The sequence below is a fragment of the Leuciscus leuciscus genome, assembly GCF_965113295.1.
Source record: "Leuciscus leuciscus genome assembly, chromosome: 21".
NCBI classification, from domain to species: domain Eukaryota; kingdom Metazoa; phylum Chordata; class Actinopteri; order Cypriniformes; family Leuciscidae; genus Leuciscus; species Leuciscus leuciscus.
This window is the reverse complement of record NC_138745.1, coordinates 32,828,993-32,850,094: the sequence shown is the minus strand read 5'-3', so window position 1 is coordinate 32,850,094 and position 21,102 is coordinate 32,828,993. Positions and strand designations below refer to the sequence as shown.

General features: G+C 37.2%; 2 protein-coding genes across 3 annotated transcripts; one reads left to right on the top strand and one right to left on the bottom strand.

Moving 5' to 3' along the window:
- Window positions 1-689: 689 nt before the first annotated feature.
- LOC309485500 (uncharacterized protein) lies at window positions 690-3,561 on the bottom strand. 2 transcript variants are annotated; one of them, XM_082152361.1, is made up of 4 exons: window positions 3,182-3,561; window positions 2,724-2,852; window positions 1,894-1,956; window positions 690-1,428 (listed from the first exon to the last, which is right to left on the bottom strand). In XM_082152361.1, the coding sequence occupies exons 1-4, from the start codon at window positions 3,251-3,253 to the stop codon at window positions 1,399-1,401; spliced, it is 294 nt and encodes a 97-aa protein (XP_082008487.1). In that variant the 5' UTR covers window positions 3,254-3,561; the 3' UTR covers window positions 690-1,398. The 2 variants fall into 2 exon arrangements, with proteins under 2 accessions (XP_082008487.1, XP_082008486.1); XM_082152360.1 differs by having other exon boundaries at window positions 692-1,428; window positions 1,894-1,959.
- A 736-nt stretch (window positions 3,562-4,297) lies between these two features.
- On the top strand, window positions 4,298-20,560 carry glrx3 (glutaredoxin 3). Its single transcript, XM_082151979.1, has 11 exons — window positions 4,298-4,405; window positions 7,411-7,519; window positions 9,574-9,648; window positions 11,549-11,750; window positions 14,864-15,036; window positions 17,273-17,334; window positions 17,412-17,469; window positions 18,513-18,565; window positions 18,703-18,742; window positions 18,975-19,067; window positions 20,002-20,560. Exons 1-11 carry the CDS (start codon window positions 4,341-4,343, stop codon window positions 20,050-20,052), a joined length of 981 nt encoding a protein of 326 aa, XP_082008105.1. The 5' UTR covers window positions 4,298-4,340; the 3' UTR covers window positions 20,053-20,560.
- Window positions 20,561-21,102: the final 542 nt, after the last annotated feature.

Sequence of the window (21,102 nt, the reverse complement as noted above, 5' to 3'; positions counted from 1 at the left end):
CAACTCATGTGTGAAAATGATTCTTCATGCTCCTCCCAACCATTATTTCACAGTTTGAGCCTGATGAATCTTGACTTTGTCATCCTGGAATATGGCCATGATGTGACTTCCTACATAGTCGTTTAAGAAATGAAAAGCTATACACACTCCATCAATTAGGGTTAGAAGAACTGTTGCCACACACACTGTATAACATGCTAGAAACATAATAATCACTGCAATAATGATCCAATCATATAGTATTTGCCAATTTAAATCCAAACAGCGACTTATTTAAAAAAAAACAATGTTTTGGCCAAGCAGTGTGTATACAGTGTATGCATGCAAACAGGACTAATAAAACTGTATATATTCTGAAATTGAATAATAAAAAGATTTAAAAAACACGCCAAGAATATTTCTAATGGATAAAACACAAAAACATGTATGGTGGTATCTAGTATTGAAAAGCTGGATTTTAAGCACTAGTAACTGGTCCCAGTTTCTCTGGAAGAGAAACGGAATGGGACACTGCCATCTTGTGCTCACTTTGGAGAACAGCAAACATATATATAGAGAGAGAGAGAGAGAGAGAGAGAGAGAGAGAGAGAGAGAGAGAGAGAGAGAGAGAGAGAGAAAAAGAGAGAGAGAGAGAGAGAATTGATACAAAGAACATACAAAACATTTAACCAAATTAGACTTTAATGCAAAATATTCTGTATTATGTTAAAAAGGAGGAGAAAGATGTAAAATAATACATCACTGAATACACTGAAATGTTTTATACAATAAAGGAAACAAAACAAAAAAAGGAAAATCTATTGAGATAAAACAAATATATTGATAAGACAATATATTTACAAAAATATCCTTCATTTCAAATGAAGCTGACATACAGTAATTTTTTTTTAACATTTAACAACCAAATAAAATTCATCTGAAATGTTAAACCATGAATATAGTTAAAGAAAACAAATCTACACTTGAATTAAAACGTATTTAATCACGAGAATTATTTCATTATTTCGATTTTTAGAAAAATACGTCTAAAAAATATTTATGCAATAGTTTCACTGACGACAGCAGTAATTCCTTCTTGAAAATCGAGACCAAGCAAAACTGGGAAATGTACAGTGCAAAGATGTCGACACACTTCACTGCAGTGTAATCTAAACCATCATTCTGTCACTGGAGTGCATGTTCTTGGTATTTTAAACCTCATTGGTAAAAAAAAAAAAGGTACTACTGTAGATAAAACAGTACTAGGTGAGGTGATTTGGAAAATGCATGAAAGGCACAAAGCAACGCGGGGAAACCCCACACGGTCCGGATAAACCGCAGACTGCTTCTCTGCAGCGCTTTTCCCTTCCCCGTTTATTCAGTCAATTCATTTTCTCCAGGAGTCATCGGCAATGCTGATCAATACCTCACGATGTGGTTTATATGGCCCTGCCAGAGACAGAGAGCAACATTGATGTGACACAGGTCAGCTTCACTCAACACCCAATGCATTGTATGTATAATGTTCATTAACCCTAAGCAAATTGATATTCATATATGCTGACTGTTCCCGTGTCGTAGTGGTTAGATCAGCTGGTAGGTACTCTGGCCTGGGGGAAAACCGTTCAAAATGTGCATTTCTCTCTTGTCATGAATAAATATTGATTTGCAGGAAGTACAAAATTTCCAACGGCAATCATATTGCTTGTATCAACGCCGTCCGGTGAAAGTGCTGTAGGTAGACTGAGTGTGCGCATGAAAAAAACTGCACAAGAAATTGATGAATGTGTCATATTATTAAAAAAAGTGGCATGTTATCCACACATTCTTTCCCTTGTCAAACCCTTAGATGACATAAAAGAAGAGGGAAATATTATTTGCAACCCACACAGAACAATTTCAAATATTACTCACAGGTTCACCCGCCATACATCTGGGGCAATACTGTCCTGCACCACGTCCCGGGGCGGGTAACACCTGCTGACAAGCCCAAGCACATTAGAGATTGAGATAAAGATTTGCAAATAGATTGCACCATTAATGAACATAAGATTAATAAGACAAAACAATATGTTTTTGTTAAGGATACTGGTACAAAACAATGTTACTTTAAATGTAAAACATCACTTTACGATAAACTTTAGCTCTTGAGTAAAAAAAAAAAAAAAAAGAAATATTCGCTATGTGTCTCTACAGTGCCATAAAACAGACCACTAAATAGACTCTGACCTTTAACCCCTGCATTCCACATGCTCCATAAACACAAGAACATTAGATAAGAGCAATATACATGTTCATCACAACACTGTAAACAAGAGGGGGAGAGAGAGAGAGAGAGAGAGAGAGAGAGAGAGAGAGAGACCGCCCTAGTGCATAAAAAAATTTAAAAAACTTCACAATTTGGAACTAATCCTAAAGGAAAGAAGGACGTTTATTATTATTATTATTATTATTTATTAATTTTTTTAACCAAACTGGATATTGCTTGTATTTTGAATTGGAATAACGGGCTATATACGTTTCTTTAAATTCCTTGAGAAATAAATATAACAGGCATTTTACCCCATTGGGAACTATGTGTCAAAAATGCCTAGTTGTTATTTTATGTGCATTTGGAATCCTATAAGAAAAAAATAAATAATAATAATCCCATTAGGACCCGTCAGAGTTGCTTCCAAATTACGGTATAAATTCCAATAGGAATTTCGACTTGGCAGAGAACAGGCACGTGTGAGAACATATACCATGCCGGGGACGTTGTGTCCATTTTGAGGGCTGTGATTTGGGGCGTCCCATGTGTCCATTGGAGTGTCCACCACCACCACACCATATTCAACATCCCCACTGCCTCCTAGTCCATTACACGGCCTTTTCTGTGAAATCCAGAGAGATGCATTAAAACTATATTCAGCTTAATTATGTAACAAGATGGCAATGAGAGCAAAAGCAGCTGTCGTGCCATGGTGCCCACTGTTTCTATAAATCATAACTGCTATTTTCAGTGATGATCAGCTGGGCATTTATAGATATGTACTAATAATAACTCTTTTTGTAAAGGGCAACAGTCTGTGCAAATGGGACAGAAGGTCAAACAAATGATATCCAAAGCAGGCATAACTGTTACAGGCATATTTAACGTTTAAAGCATGAATTTGGGGTTAGTAAATATTTAGTAAAATATTTAGTAAATAAGTAAATTTACCGCCTGTTTGTGCAACTGTTCAAACTCTCCACCATGTCTTCTCTTATTCTGCATGGGACTTATGCAATCCATTGTTTATTTTACAGTACTTAAGCTCGCAGAGTTTTAGTTCAAAACACTTGCTGAATTAATAGAATCCGCTCAGAACTCCCATATGAATCAATTTGCAAAATCAAAATCCCATTGTATTCACCAGCCAAAGCCGGGTACTTTTATCCATCGCACATCGAGGCTCTTGCACTAGTATTATAAAATATATAATAAATACAAACAGAAATTCTAAAAATACCGGTTTCGAAAATAAAAACAATGCTGTAGTTCCCTAGTGTGACTCTTCGCGTCCTGCTTTTATTCCGAATTATAGTTCCTGTATCGTTCAAGATGAGTGACATACAGTGTGGCCAACCAATCAATGAACAGTACGGGTAAACAGAGGCGGGACTACGTCAAACAGAGCATTATTATTCGACGAGAGAGTATTGAGCGCGAATGAGTCGGCCAATGTAATTTAAAGGAATAGTTCTCTCAAAATAAACACTTTTATAGTTTATTCTCACCCTTGGACTTTTCACACTTACATTTGTTAACCTAGGGTCATTCTTAATTATGCTGCTTATCTTTTTGCATTTCACTTTGATCATACTTAGGATTTCCCAATGTACGTATGTAAACATTGTTCATTCTTGATTTAAATAAAAGTTAAAGTAAACTTTCAAGTTACAAAATGACACAACATTTTCATAGAAGTAGTTCATGATTCATGTGATATATTTCAAGTATTCTAAATAATAAGATATCTTTGTGTGGTAATATGTGTAACTTTGTGTGATTATTGTAAGTATTAATAAAAATATTCAAGTGAAAGATCAGATGCAGTACTGATTCAAGTTATTATCAGGTTATTTCCACATACTGCAATTTCACCTCTGAAAGAAAGTGTAAGAAAAGTGACTTAAAACTTAATATGTTACATATAACAAAAACATTGATATGTTAAACTAATATCTTATATTTAACTCAATATTTATCATATATCTGTGTGTGTGGTACAGTATGTGTTCGATGTTAGGGGTATCGTTTATCGTTTAGTAAAGTCTTGCATCACTACAGTGAGTGTCCCGATTGAGAGTTCGGTGATCGCTTAATAACGTCTGGCAGCATGGCGAACCTCACGGACGCGACATCACTGAAGCAGTTTGAGGAATTATTAAAAAATAACAGCAAGTAAGTGAAGTATTTACAATTTGTCAAGTCTCTCGTTAAATATAATCCTATTCGCACTGCTCTTTAGCTAATTTAACACATATACACGGGCATATAACGGTTATAGAGGCCTTTTTGAACGAACAGAAATAAATAACCGATGGCCTGTTCAGATAAACACAAAAACATATCATGTAGCAGTAAATCCATATGAATGGATTTTTCTGATCTAACGTTAGATAGATTAGGATCATCGACTAATTGCTTTAATATAGCAATATATTGTGTCAGCTGTCCTTTATAATTTTCTTCCTGGTTTTTGGGAGCTTTGAGAAATTCATGCTGTTCGTTTACAGTCAGTCTAGCAGTATTATTATTATTATTACTATTAGTAGAAGTGGTGGTAGTATGGATAATATTATTAGTCCGAGTTTGACATATTTTGTTTGACATATATTGTTTGACAGTATTTGACATACTAATTCAAATAATTTAGAATTAATTATTTTGTACTTTGTTGTCAATGTCAGGTCCTGTCATTCCAAACTTGTATGCCAAAACTAATTTTTAAATGGGTATTTGACATATTTTCAGCGAATATGACTCAATAATAATAATAATAATAATAATAATAATTGCTGTTTTCATTAATGGAGGAGGTTCAAACCTTGCAAGTGTTTACAACTACCACCATTGTGCAAACTAAGCACTTTTTTTAAGTTGATTCTTAGCAAAAAAAAACACTTTGTTCTTTAAAAATCATATGTGCTCATTCATGTGTAATTACTTCCACCAACTAATCAAGTATTCTCGTAAGCGTAGAATCTGCCATTCAGAATACATACGAGCGAGACAGTAAAATAAATGGACACAGCGACCCCATAGACTTCAACGGAGAAATATGAAGTCAATTAGAAGGACTCACTTCCTGATTACTGAGCGTACTCAAACTGAGCTTGACGACGTAGATGTGACGTGAGCAACCTGTCTGTCTTCTAGTAGCTGTGCCAAGAGAAATCTGAATCATTCCCTTCTGAAACGTGCAGAGACGGAGAGTGTGAGTAGGAGGTGTCCATGAGCTAGGAGCAGGAGCAACTTTTGCTAAGAATTCTGATTAATTATTTTGTCATTTTGCCTCCACGTCCCCCCGATTGCCTGCAAGCTTCTCCTCCTGTCTATACGGTAATTTCTCTACTGTGCGACAGAGAGTCGCGTGGTTATGACGCAATCGTTAGCCTATTTTTACAAAAACTGCTTCTACGGGGCCATAACGTAAGATACAACTTGGTAATGGAGCCTTTTATACATTGTCGTGCTTCCTTAGAAATAAACAATGGACAAATAGAGTCTTTAAACGCCTCAGATGTAAAGTTATTCGCTGTCAAAGTGATGCCAAAATGAATGGGAGTCAATGGTATGCTAACAGCAGGTGATGGCTTGCTAACCAATGGCGGCGCCCAGGGAAGGTACGCATTCCGGGTGCTGGATTATCCCCTTGCTCGAATGGCGGCAGCCATGTTGCGCCTCCATCTTGAAAATACATTAGCCAAAGAAGGACATACCTGGAAATTCAAGCTTCGCCTTTCACGCTTTTACACTCAGTGGCACCGTGACGAATGTGAGGGGGAGATTACTCACGACTGGAATAATACGGCCACCGTAGGAGTTAAAGCGCCCTCGGAATGGGAGGGGCTAGAAAGTAATATTCAGTTGGTAGTCATATACAATTTCAGCGCTAGAAAATCTTACACAGTGTAGCTTTAAAGCTACAATATATATATTTTTCGCCGCTAGGGGTCACTAACCTCTTGATGACGCAGTGATAAGCGGAATCATGGAACATGTCATCATGCCGATGGATCTAATAATGTTTATGGATGAGTGAATACAATGATGTTTTTTAACATGACTGTGGTATGAAGCAGGTCGCGAGTGCTAATAAGAGATAGATATCAGCGCCACGCGCGAGTCCCGCGGATATAAAGGAATAAGGACGTTTAATTCTACCGAACTACCCGCAAGTGCTGAATTACTACTCACACAGGTCAGTTTATTTGACGAATGAATCTTGTGAGGTAACGCAGCGCTGTTTCACTTGGTCTAAACTATCACACTAAACTGCGTTTGAGTGTGTTGAAAGTTATAATGTTATTCTATGTGTTAGTTTGTTGGCTGTATGAGACTAGCAGTAAGCTAGATCAACATTAGAATAACATACTGATCATATTCTAACGTTTCATCATGTTGAGCTATATAACATTGATTCGTTTTAAAGTACATGCAAGAGCGGCGTCTCTGTCAAGTCGAAGTTAGTCGCGGACGCTAGCTCTCGGCATCTCGAAAACGCCACACCGATATTGATCCTCATTTTATTTCTCCTTTTGTCCCAAAGTCTGCTTGCCATGGTCCATAATGTTTGAACGAAACAACAACAGCGTGAGCGTGCCGCTAGACGTAACGCAGTTGTCCACGTCTGTCGCCATGGTTACTATGGCAGTACAAGCGGAAACCAGGGATAACGCGGATATTACGTCATTGACAGGCGACAAGTTACAAGGGACGGGCACTATTTAAAATTGTGAATTTCTCTGAATTTACTAATTCTTGGAAACATTTAGGATAATGTAAGCACACAATTGAAAGAAAAATATAACACTGTGCAAGTGGTTTTTGGATATTTTGATACAAAATTCTTACATATTGTACCTTTAAAACCAAATATGTTTCTAAAGGACATTTAAAATGTTAGCTAAAAGACAAATAAGAAATCAGTATTCATGTTGTATTTGATTGGTCATTACTACTGTGGTATTTTTTTAGCTTCTTGTCTTCACTGTCATGTAAAAAAAATTATAATATTTTCTCCACATTACAGTATAAAATGCACATTTAAATGAAACTAGTAAATCAATTCTACATGGATTTGCTTTAAAAGTGTATTTCCCTGAGACAATCCTTCCTAAATGTAGATCTCAAAGTCTGTGATCCAGGTTTCATGAAAGCTCATTTTCGTTTCTACCTTTCAGGTCCCTCACCGTTGTTCATTTCCACGCGCCATGGGCTCCGCAGTGTTCACAGATGAACGATGTGATGGCAGAATTAGCCAAAGAGCACAAACACACCATGTTTGTGAAGGTAAAGGGGACCATTGACTCTTACAACAATGTAGTACAATAGCTGCTATTGTCTGGCAATATTTTTTCACCAATAAATGTCATGATTAATTTGTGCAAACTATTGTTATACGGCTATGTTGAAGTGTAGTATTTGTATCTTTAGTGGAATTTGTTCAAAAGAAAGCTTGTTTGCAGACAAATTTCCCAAAGAGTCCAACAGCCTCAAACTCACACCAATAGCTGCCAGAAATGTACATGTCTGGCTGCTGTAAGCAACAGAACCATGTTCTGAATATGCCATATTGCTATAATGCATTTTGTTTCTCATTGCAAAGTTATTCTTTTTTTGCTTGGTATTTGGCCAGTTTGCAGAAAGGCAAATGTTGGACCTCTAAATTGATGTCTGCTTTGAATGAAATAGGCTCTATGCACGAACGCTGCTAACGTATTTCCGGTAGGATCTCAGCCAGCGTCTTTACTTCCATATAGAGCGTTCTATAGCGAAGTGTATAGCGGCAAAACTTTAATAAAATTCATTTTCTCAGAAACGGAGACAATTTCGCGCGATATGACTGCCTCACAATATTGTTAACATCATTCACATTAACCGCTGCAAGTTCTTGTAAACAGCGAGTGTAATTTGCCATTATCTCCACCTAATGCAAAAACGGCTTCCGATGCAGCACCGGATGTAACTGGGCGGCTGAGACAAACCGCGGAAGCGATCTTGCATAGAGCCTATTGTAATGTAACATTTTTATTTTAATTTCAAACCAAAAATGCTCATATAATAACATTCAAGGTCTATTTTTTTAAATGGGTACACCTATGACTTAGTTCTCGCATAAATTATAATAATTAGATATAAAGTATTTCCATTGGATCTTTAAGTCACCTTGAAATCAATTTTTTTTTTTTTTTGGGAATATCGCTGTTTATTATAAAGGATTTATCCGTGCACACATTTTTTTTTTTTATTCATGTGCACTTGTAATATTTAATTAAAATGAGATTGCAGCAATTAGCAAACGATAATGATCCAGTAAATTCATGATGGACAAAATCAAGTCCCAACCTACGTTTTTCTCATCCTAGAAGCCGTTTCACTCGTATGTGCGTCACAATACGGAAGATAAGATGCTCACAGCTACCGTCTCATGATTACTTTTTATTCAATCTCTTTTTTCAGAAATATTTTGTTTCTGATTATTTAGAATTTCATTCTTTTTATATGTATTTATTAAATTAAATGCTTTCTCCAATCTCAGTCTCCAGTGAAAAAACTGTGTACGCAGTTCTTAGATTGAATTTTTGATTTTTTTTAAAGTGTTCAAAATGTTGCTCTTTTTGTTTGAGCATCTGAACCAGCCCATCAGTAATGGCTCAACCAATGGCTGAGTTTTGGGTTAGAACTCTCTGTTTGTGTGACCAACCACAGATGGCAGGGAGTGTTTGAGATACCTGTTTGAAAATGGCCATTATTCTTGCAAATTTTCCTGTGTGCTCTGTCCTCCCTCTGCTCCGCTTCCCAGTGGAGTGCATTGAACTGCCTCAGGCTGTGAATGACTTTACCTTCCTCATGGCTCTTAAACCAGCAGAGAGAATTTTTACCTTCTGTCAAGGGTTAATACTGCCTTTCATCACACAGAGCAGAAGAGTTCTTCAAGCAACAACTCTATATAAATTATGTTGGATTCCTTAAAATAAGCGTGGAATATGATTATTTGTCTTTGCTTAATGTTTTTGTTCTTTTAAGAAATTAATGCGTAGGCACAATTTATGTTTCTACAAAACTAATTTCAACCATTTAACCATAAGCTTTTAGATCATTATGTTTTTAAGATCATCAGAAACGTAAAATCAACATAAACTGTGTCCAAATGTTTACTCGGCTGTCATCACTACATGTAAGAGCAGAAGCAGTTGAGTTTAGATAGTTTTAGTTCTCAATTCAATTTTTTCTTGTAAACTTTCAGTATGTGTGTTATATTTGACATGTTGATGTGTGGGATGTTTTATTAATGTGAATTATAAAGAATCATTAGTACAGTAGTTTTCTCTCTCTCTCTTTAGCTGGAGGCAGAGGCAGTCCCGGAGGTTTCTGAGAAGTATGAGATCACTTCAGTTCCCACCTTCCTCTTCTTCAAGGTAAAACTCACACATTTGACGTCTACTGGGCTCATATTGACCTAAAATTATGATTATATGAGTAGGAGGTTAATTCAGCCACAAATGAGAAACATACTTTCTACATACTATATATATATATATATATATGAAGAGTTCAGATGCAAAAGCCTCTAAATGCCATCTGAAATTTGCTTATAGAATGATCATTTTTATCAAGCTCCTATATTTAAATTCAATAATTTCACTTAAATGGCAATGAAGATTACCTATTAATTGTCATTTAAGTGAAATTACTGAACTTAAATACACAAGCTTGATAAAAATGATCATTCTATAAGAAAATTTCAGATGGCATTTAGAGGCTTTTGCATCTGAACTCTTCATATATATATATAAGATAAACAAACAAACAGTTGTGTCTCAGAATATCTCTTCTCCTGTCTCTGAAAATGCCCAGATTTTTCATTAATCATTTTAGGTGGCGTTTAGCCAACTAGGTGACTACAGCACAATGAAAAGATACACAACGGGAAACAAATTAAGCCTGGTTCACACGGGACGATTTTAAAATTGTCGGCCGATTTTCCAAACCTGAGAGACCCCACACACGGGGATAAAAAATCACGGGTCTAACAGTTTTGGTCGTACAGTGTGTGGTGCGCAGCCACACGGCAAAATCAACATATCACACACGAACCGATTTGACTCCCGAGCATTCCCAGATCAGACGGGAAATCGCGCGAAATACCTCGAGATCAAACGTGACTTCAGAGTAAACAATCATGGCGGACGAAGAGGATGCAGTGGCAATAGTTTGTTTTTAACCGAAAAAAAAACGTTATCAAAAGAAAAGGCGATGATCTCTGACGTCCACCGGACTTTCTGGTGCGCCATGCCGCCGGCTGTTTTGATTATATTTCCCGGTGTTTCCTCGCCGCCTCGTCACCTCGCTTTCTGATTGGCTACACTCCACAGTCCACAGGCTGCGTGCTCGGGGGACACCACACACGAGAAGAAATCGGGCCAAATAAATCCAACATGTTGGATATCCCCGATTTGAGATCGGAGCGGTCCCGACGTCCTTCCGAGCAGACGAGAGCAGCCTTAACACACCACACACGGCAGGAATATCTGCCGTGAAAGATTATTTTACGATAATCGTAGCATCCTTAAGATTGTCGGAAGGGGTGAATCGGGGCTAAAATCGGCCTAATTATCCTGCCGTGTGAACCAGGCTTTAGTTGTACTATTTCAAAAAGATTAGTGCAAGTGGTCCATTTGTTTTCTTTACAATAAAGTGCACTTGATGAACCATGCATGAATAAATAAAACCATCTAAATTTATTAAGAAAGTAAGTGGAGTCTTAATTTCAGAATTTATTTCATTTCTGTACAGCATGAAGTCCACTAATACACTGTGTTCTTTATGTTTCTTAAAGCACGCTGATTTGTGCCAGATTTCATCTAGGTTTTTCTGTACACACAGCTTTCATTTATGTTAGGTGTGCTGCGATAGTTATTTGTGTTTATTTAGCAGAGGGAGACGAGGTTAGAAAAACGGAGTCTGTTGGGAAGGTTGAGTTTAACGATCAAGTAATGTGAGCTGCAAAATCTCCTCGTGTTAGAATCAAGCAACTGATAAATAATCGGAGGTTAAACAAACACACGGCTTGGCAAGACTTTCCCTCTCTTGGCGTAACATGTCAAAGAACCAGGAGAGCCTGCGGCCTGTTTTCTCTCTCTCTCTCTCTCTCTCTCTCTCTCTCTCTCTCTCTCTCTCCCTGCAAACAATCTAAACAAACTGGCAAGCATCCTAAAAAATTAATGCTGTTTTTTTTTTTTCTCCCTCTCAATCTATCACTACTCACTCTTGAGTGTTTTTTATTTATTTATTTATTTGTTTACCGTCACCCCTCAGGGCGGTGAGAAGATTGACAGGTTGGATGGTGCGCATGCCCCTGAGCTGACCAATAAGGTGCAGCGGCTGGGGTCCAGTGGGGGCGGGGCTGCAGGGGTGGGGGACGTCCCTAAAGAGGATCTCAACGAGAGACTGAAGAGGCTGATCAACGCCGCACCCTGCATGCTCTTCATGAAGGGATCGCCCCAGGAGCCTCGCTGTGGTAAACACACCCGCAAACACACACTCGCATAAATTAACACGGGGTCAGGGGGTTAGTTAGACCAACCGCTGGTGGGTGGAGTGAACGGGACAGACTTGTTTTGAGTGCAAAGGACATGTGTCTGGTTGCGCCACTATATCCCAGCTACCCCTTTTCTACTAAAAGAGTGCTGAGACTGGTGTCCAATCTGGCTCGGTTTGGCCTAAAGTTTTCACTGATTAAAAAGAGGGATGTGCACGAATTATTCAATCTGTAATATTTTGCTTTGCTGGTCGTAAATGCAGTGAATCCATGATAACGTGTGCAAACATTGTCGAGCGAAACTATATTGAGTTACTATAATATCACAACCACAATGAGAAATCACATAAAATCCAAACACCGAACCATCGTCATTGACCAGTCGAATAAGGAAAGACAGCTGTCCATCACTGCGTTCACTACAGGTGAGCACAGCTGTACCCACGAGCGGGCCGAGAAGATAACTTATCTGATCTCGAGACATTCCTCCTTTAAAAAAAGGAACGTCTTTCTCGTTAAAGTTCATTCAAATGAACAAACATGCAGTTAAACAAATAAAATATTTCTCAAATATTACATTAATGTGTTTTATCCAAAGCAACTTGCATTGCATTCAAAGTGCACGCCTTATCAGTTCATGCATTCCCTGGGAATCGAACCCATGACCTGTTTGAGCTACAGCAGATTTTAATTTGACATTTTCACGATTCAATTATTAGCTTTCCATTAACTAACAAATAATTTTTTTAACAATCTGTTGACAAGGATGCTGGTGGATTTTGAAGCTGGCAAAAGAGTGAACAACCACTTTGGTTAATCAACAATTGGCCGATAAGCAGTCACTCCAAATAAGGAACTTGTTCTGCTTTTTTTACATCCAAGTTAAATCTTCACAGTGATAGCTTAATAACTTAATAGTATGTTAGTCTTTAGTTTGTGTTTAACTTCAGGCTGTCAGTTTGATCTTGCTGATTTCTGTTTGATTTGCTGATTTTCTGGCTTGCTTTTTCCCTCCTACTAACACTTCCTCCTCATGTCAAAGATGTGTGGTTCAGCATTGGAAAATATCCTCATATTAATTTCACCCATTCAAAACAAAATACTTTTGATAGTTCAAAGAGCATATTTCGTCATGGACTGAGGCGCAGTTTAGCGTTTGACGTTTTGGCTGTGTAAAGAGGAAGGTCTGGGGGAAGGCTGGCGTTTGCCATCCTGAGATCAAAATAAAAACCATATTGAACTCTAATCTCAAACGTGATGTTGGGCTTTCAACGGCTGCCAGCTCCTCCAGCTCTGCTTTATTAATAGAAGATCCTCGGAGTTTAGGCTGCTTAGTCTCTGAGCCCGAAACCTGTTGCTTGGCGCCGTTGATGTTATTTGAAGCCATGCTAGGTGTCAGTGGGTCGGCCCGGCTCGGAGATATTATAATGTTGGAACTTATTGATGTTCTCATTCGCTTGGCTGATATCCAAATCAAGAAATAATGCACAGAGAGCAAGCCATGCCTGTCGGTGGCGTGCATTGGGTTCTAAACGTAAACGCGCTCTTTCGTTCCAATACGAGCGTCGAGCCAAATGAACAAGTGTTCGGCTAACGCTAACTTTAAAGCAGTTATGCATGTCAAATTAAAAGGTTAAAGGTCCGTATAGCAATTCAGATCTCTTAGCCTTTCTCGCTCTGAGTGGGCTGTCCTTCAAAAGAGGAACGAGGCTGTAACATCGCCCCTCTCCTGGAGCAGAGTGGGCCAAAGCGAGCGGTCTTCGTCCCCTGTAGGTGCAGGCAGAGAGGGGTAAAGGACTCGGCAATCAATGCAGCATGTCTGGTGGAGTTCGCCCGGAGCCAGAGAAAGCAGCTGCCCGCCTGTTTGCCCGCTCTGATAGAGTCGAGCTAATATACCAGCAAATGCATAAGCACAAGTGAGACGCCTGAAGCTGTTTTATAATGAATTCCCTCATGAGCCACACAAGATGAAAATGGGTGTTTTACTGCAGGGGCTACACAGACTCTACACATCACCTTGCACATCTATCTCTCTCTTTCTTTCTCTCGCTCACTCCTCCTCCCTGTGTGCCGTTTCTCTTGCGTCTTGTTCTCTTTGTCTCCTCCCATCTAATATTGCTCTCTCTCTCTCTCTCTCTCTCTCGCTCTCTCTCTCGCTCTCTCTCTTTTATCTTCTCTCATTTTCAGCTTGTAGTCATCTCATAAGAACAGAACTTCTATTTAAAATTCAGAAATCATCAAATTTTATTCTGCGAGTTCCAGCTTTCAGTCGTGTTGCCCAATATTGCGTAGTATCTAAAAATGAGTTAATATGATTTCACTTAAAATTTTACTCACTGTGACTCACTTTTTTTTACATTTTCAAGAACAGATGACCGTTTTTTGTTGTCATTATAGTTAAATGTATTACAATTATAGTTAAGACTAAAACTAAAATAATAAAATAATTGTTATTTGAAATAAACGTTGACTGAAATAAAAAAACTTAAAATTAATAATAATAATACATTTTTATTTCAGCTAGTTGGCAAGGAAACATTTCTCTTTTTCATTTAGTTTAACTTGATGTGCTAAAATAACTAACAATGAAATAAAACTTAATAAAAACTATATAGACATTTAAAAAAACGAATACAATTTATAAAAAAAGCAATAATAAATCTAAAACTTGAACAAATTAAAATTAATATAAAAAATATAAAAATAAACAGTCAAAATTTTTATAAAAACTATAATAGTACCTTGATACTAAATTAACACGATCATATTAAATATTTAAATGATTAAATGTATTTACTTTATAAATGTATAGTTTTTTATAAAAGCAAACAAGTGTCTTCAAAACTTTAAAATAGTGCTTTTAATGAAATGTTGTTTTATGTAAATTTTTTAAATTTTTTTAATTTGCAGTGACATATGACAACTTATGTCAAATATAATACGAATAGGTTTATTTACTTTTTGCTTTCATTAAATCATTTTTAGTTTCTTCAAAGCTTGTAAAAATCACACAAACTAAACGGGATGAACTGCTGTAATAATATTTTATTTTACCTTTTGTTGTCTTTATTTTTTTTATTTTTTTTTTGCAGGCTTTAGTCGTCAGATTATTCAGATTTTGAAGGACCACAATGTACAGTACAGCAGTTTTGACATCCTCTCGGACGAAGAGGTCAGACAGGGACTCAAGGTCTTCTCCAACTGGCCCACTTATCCACAAGTCTACGTCAAGGGAGATCTCATCGGAGGACTGGACATCATGAAGGTGCGATATGATAACAGTCAAATACCAATAACAATATTATTGCGTTCAATGAAAATAAGAGCATAGAGTTTTTAGGGTGTGTTCACATTTGTTGTCCGATTTGCTTGGTTTGTGTCTTGGTCCGCTTAGCGTTCACATTGGCATTTTAACACAGAATTCAAAGGCATAGGTACAGTACCAGTCAAAAGTTTGGAAACGTTACTATTTTTAATGTTTTTGAAAGAAGTCTCTTATGCTCATCAAGCCTGCAGTTAAAAAAAAAACAAAAAAAAAAAAACAGTAATATTATGTTAAAATTTTAAATAATGGTTCTCTTTTTTAATATACTTTAAAATGTAATTTATTTTTGTGATGCAAAGCTGAATTTTCATCAGCAAGTACTCCAGTCTTTGGTGTCTTCAGTCTAATATGCTGATTTATGATCAATGTTGGAAACAGTTGTGCTGCTTAATATTTTTTTTTATAACCTGAGATACTTTTTTCAGGATTATTTGATGAATAAAAAGTTTAAAAGAACTGTATTTATTTAGAATAGAAATCTTTTGTAACAATAATATACACTACCGTTCAAAAGTTTGGGAACAATAATTTTTTATTTTTTTTAAGAAATTAGTACTTTAATTCAACAAGGATGCGTTAAATTGATAAAAGGTGATGGTAACGATTTATATTGTTAGAAATGTTTTTATTTTGAATAAATGCTGTTTTAATGAATAAATGCTGTTAACGTTTTACTCATCAATGAATCCTGAAAAAAGTATTCCAAAAAAATATATTAAACAGCACAACTGTTTCCATCATTGATAATAACTGAGTATCAAATCATCATATTAGACTCATTTCTGAAGGATCATAAGACACCAAAGACTGGAGTACTTGCTGATGAAAATTCAGCTTTGCATCACAAAAATAAATTACATTTTAAAATATATTAAAAAAGAGAACCATTATTTTAAATTGTAATAATATTTCATAATATTACTGTTTTTTTGTTTGTTTGTTTGTTTTTTAACTGCAGGCTTGATGAGCATAAGAGACTTCTTTCAAAAACATTAAAAATAGTAATGTTTCCAAACTTTTGACTGGTACTGTATATGTTCACAACCTGATTGGTCGGCCTTTATTAAGTATATTTCACAAGAGAACTTACTGGACACCCCAAACAATGCTGAGTTCTGGGCTAAATGTGCTCGTTGTATGTGTGTAGCCGACATATGATGGTATTTTGACCAGCTGAGAACATTTACATTTACATTTATGCATTTGGCAGACGCTTTTATCCAAAGCGACTTACAGTGCACTTATTACAGGGACAATCCCCCTGGAGCAACGTGGAGTAAAGTGTCTTGCTCAAGGACACACTGGTGGTGACTGCTGGGATCGAACCAGAAACCTTCGATTTACCAGTTTACCAGTTTAGTGGTTTAACCCACTAGACCACCAGAACTCATAAAGAGCTTATAAAACAGTGGCAGGAATCCCTCCGTCACATAAAAACGAAGATCTGCGGTTCTGATGCCTGTACCGAACTGTAACAGGCAACATTGTGACTATGACGAGAAAAAACAGGTATGCTTTAGCAGGGTTGCATCTTGTGACATCATGTCCTGTTTTTAGTTCGTTTACATGTCTTTGATCCGTGTTACGTTCATATTTCAGTCGAACCGCACCAGAGTTCGTTTGGAAGTGTATCGAGACCCATCTTTTGAAGTCTCAGTCCGCTTGTTTGGTGCGCATCAGGATTCAGTTGGCAGCGTTCACACTTATTCAAATGAACCGGACTAACAGACCAATCACACCAGAGTTTGTTTTAATCGGACCAAACACTCCAAGTGTGAACACACCCTTAGATATTTTCGTGATTTTTTCCCAACACCAGTTTCTTCATCACTTGATGTTGTGCGTTTAATCCCGTGTGTATATTATGGTAAGTGTTTGCAGGACTTTTGACGGCGTGTGTGTTCTCGGCTAACTGTTAGTAGCTGTATGTTGCTTACATTCCCAGTGAGCTCATTCTGCTTAAAGCAAGCAGAGCGCCCCTGCTGAGGGAGGAGGGCTAGATTAGCCGGCATCCATCGTCTCTTCTCTCAGGAGTCCTAGAGGCCCTTCCTCATTAAGATAGTGAATTTACCTTTACAGAGAGGTAAAATATCTCAGCAGGGAGATGTTTGAGCGTGGATGTGTGTGTCGAGTTGAAAGGGAGTTTGGATTCAAAGATATTTTATATCCTCCATAGGAGCTGGTCGAGTCTGGTGAACTTGAGAATACTTTCCCCAAGACCGTCTCGCTGGAAAACCGGTAAAGACAGATACATGCACGCTCAATCGCCTGCTTCTGAATGACTGGACTTGTTTAACCATTCTCTCTTCTGACAGGCTGAAATCTCTAATCAATAAATCACCCGTCATGCTCTTCATGAAAGGCAATAAAGAGGTGGGTGAACTTAAATACTCCTTTTTTTTCTCTCTCTCTCACATCTTTTCTCTCCAGAAACACAGTTTAAAAGAGTGAGGAGAAAGCAGAGGTTGTCTAAGGGATAGATCACCCAAAAATGAAAATTCTCTTATTTATTCAACTTCATGTCAACCGAAAGTAAAGGTACATTTTGATGAACTGAACATTTATGCAACATTTATTTAGCAAATATCATATTAAAAATGTATTATTATTGTTATTACTATTCAGTGTTATTTTAGTTTTATTCATATAGTATTATTTGCTTTTTAATATTTAGCTTTTTAATATTTTAATTTAGTAATTTTATGTGCTTTTGTCATTTTATTCGTTTTTTTTAAATATTAGTTTATTTAATTTTATTTCAGTTTTAATTTTATTTTAGTTAGTGGGTTCCAATGATGTGGGTTTGGAATGACATAAAGGTGAGTAAGAGAAGGTTTTTGGGGTGATCTTTTCCTTTAGCGTACAGTAAGAGAAGGCGTGTAGGGGTAAAGAGGTTCTGGAAATCGATGTCAGGCGTCTCCAGCACTGATAGAGCTACTTGTCTTTCTTTAATGGAGGAGAAAGACCCCTCACCTCTCTCCTCATAACTGTATTGATCTTTTAACACTCACACACATGAAAGACATTCTTTGCAGTAGTTTAAAGTCTTTCCCCATGAGATCTCTCTTTCCTCTCGTCTGACTGGCTTCTCTCTCTGTCTCTCTTGTTCTATTAACTCCTCTTTCTCTCTAGTTATTGAGACGCACTTCAGAATATCTTTTTTAGGTGGTTGTAGTTGTAAGTTTCTAAATGAAAGTTTGGTTCTGTGCTGGTTTGGGCCCAGAGGAGCCAGTCGAGTCTTATGTACTCTGTGCTTTGAGCTTTTCCAGTAGTCTGCGTGTGTTTTGCTGGAGTTAAAACCTTGCTTCCTCTGATTGGCTTTCAAGCGCAGGACATCACTTCACTGCAGCCTTTCATGAGATGAAAAATGTTCTAGCATTTTTATTCTCTTAACTCATGTCTTTGTGAATACTCAGACTGCCAAGTGTGGATTCAGCCGTCAGATACTTGAAATAATGAACAGCTCCGGGTGAGAGACTTTTCACTAGTCTACACATACAGTGTAATTTAACAAAGCTATTTTAGAGAATGTTCCTAACAATTATGAATTGTTAAAAGCCTAAATGCATGTTATTAAAGTAACTTGTTTTATTATTAACATTTCAGTGTTGAATATAATACATTTGACATATTGGAAGATGAAGAGGTGAGAGTTCCATCAGTTTGAAGTTTGTATTTCTATTTATTTTCTTGGAAAATGTTGTCTTGCCAAAGCAACTTCATGAAAGACTGTGTTCCAAAACCTAGTGAGCTCCCTATATACTGAGAACTGAACAAAAATGTAAACATTATGTGTAGAATATGATTTTGTTTACTGTAGAAATGTCTTGTTTGTAGGAGTTTTTAGCCAAAACATGTACTTTTGATTGTCTCCACAGGTTAGACAAGGACTCAAGACTTACTCCAACTGGCCGACTTTCCCACAGCTCTATGTTAAAGGGGATCTAATCGGAGGACTGGACATAGTCAAGGTGAAACGCATAACAACAACAATACAAATAAATGTAGGATTAAGTACTAAAAATAGCCTTGCATTTGTAATGAATGTAAATGTAGTACTAGGGTGTGTTCTGAGCCCTAGAGCACACCAAACAAGCGGCCCGAGAACACCCTTAACAGAATATACGTCCTGAAAAACAGGAAATGATGTCATTTCAACACAACGAGGCTGTGAAAGGGATCTAATGAGTAGATGAGTTTACCTGTTCGGCTGATGACATTTAATGTCCCCGACAACATCTGTAGTCCCATTGCCACTTGTTAGCAACCGCCTGTTACAAGTAAAAGCTTTTAAAAAAAACACAAGAGGGTATTACGGATGTATTTTATATCGTAAAATAAAACGTGATAATGTCTTGAGTTGCTCACCACAGATCTTATTTCAAGCAAAAACTTCAGGACGATGCTAACTCGTTTCCGGGTTTTGGCCTACAAAAATACGTCATCTCTGCCCCACTCTATAGAACTGTTATAACATTAAAGTGAGATATACTGTGTGCTGCAGTGGGTGTTTTTCTCCAGCAGAGGGCAGATAAAGCTTACAGTGAGCTCTACAGCCAATGCCATCTCTGAACCTGAAAAAACAAAACAACTTTTCAATTGTTGCTCAATGCATTAGATCCATTATCCACCAAAGTGATATTTATTTTAAATAAATGTTACACAAAATATAGCACAAATGCATTACATAAAAGAAGTTAGTAAAATAATTAGTATTTGGTGACTTGTATTTGGATATTTTGTCATAAAATGTACTCAATTTGACTTTTTGGATCATGACACTCCAGTGGAGAACCATTGCTAAAGGGGAAGGATACTATGCAAATTGAGATTTATTCTATTTTATTTTTACTGTATCATACTTCCAGATAAAAGGATGGAAAATGTGTTTATTTCATTAAACAGGAGCTGAAAGAGAACGGCGAGCTGGTGTCTGTCTTGAAAGGAGAAAACTGAACTATTCCAGCACTGAAGAACACCTGTAACCTGCACAACCTCAGGACTGGAGAACTCGGATTAGACTTATTCCATCCAAGTTTGAAACTTTGCTGTAGTAAATCCAATAAATCCAATTGTGTTCTAATCTGTTTTGGTTGCACTGACATATTTTAGACCTTGTGCACAGCACACCTGGTGTTTATGTCCGTCTCTGGTGATTGATTACAAGTGGTCAGTCGAGACAGATTAAAATGTGCACCTGATATTGACGTGTCTGTGTCTCCTGTGACCAAGTTAAGCCCAATCAAATGCTTTTTGAATGAGAATGTCCCTTCCCTTGCAACCATTTTCAATAAAAATGGCTTTGGGCATGATCCAAGTCCTAGACATTTCTATGTATGGGAATTTCCTTTCAAATTTGCTAGGAATATACTATTTAAATGCAATGATTATGTGTTAGTCCTTTGCTGTTTTCTGGGATGCAGCAGTGTGCATTTCCATTAATATAAATCCTGTTTTTCTTTAATGTCTCAGAGTCAATGATTTGGCATGTAAAACGTCTTGTGTGAATCTGTGCCCTAATTAAAGAGCTCAACTAACTGCTTTTCATTGCAGGTTGTTAGATTAGGCCAATTTTTCCGCCTTTATTTGAGTTTTTATCCTGGATATGTGACCTCATTAATGAGTATGGGAATGATGGATGTACCACGATCACGTCCACTTGCTTTAATTAATGTGATTCTTCAGCTTTTGAGACAGAGTGACTGCCAAGCTCTTGGGGACAGGAAGAACTCTCTTATTGTGATTTAAAGATCCATAAATATTAATCAGCAGTCGTCAGTTGGTTGGGGGGGAAGTCGACCCACACCTCATCTGGCTTTGAGCCGAGAGTGTAGAGTGGCCATTATGTTCCTCTTTCTTACACACACACACACACACACACACACACACACGCACCTGTGGTTCTGGGTAATTGCTGCTCTCCCTTGATAACCTGATGGTTGTGCTGAGGAAACCTTTTAAACATTTCAACACATCTCCCCACAATAACAAGCTCAAATATTCATT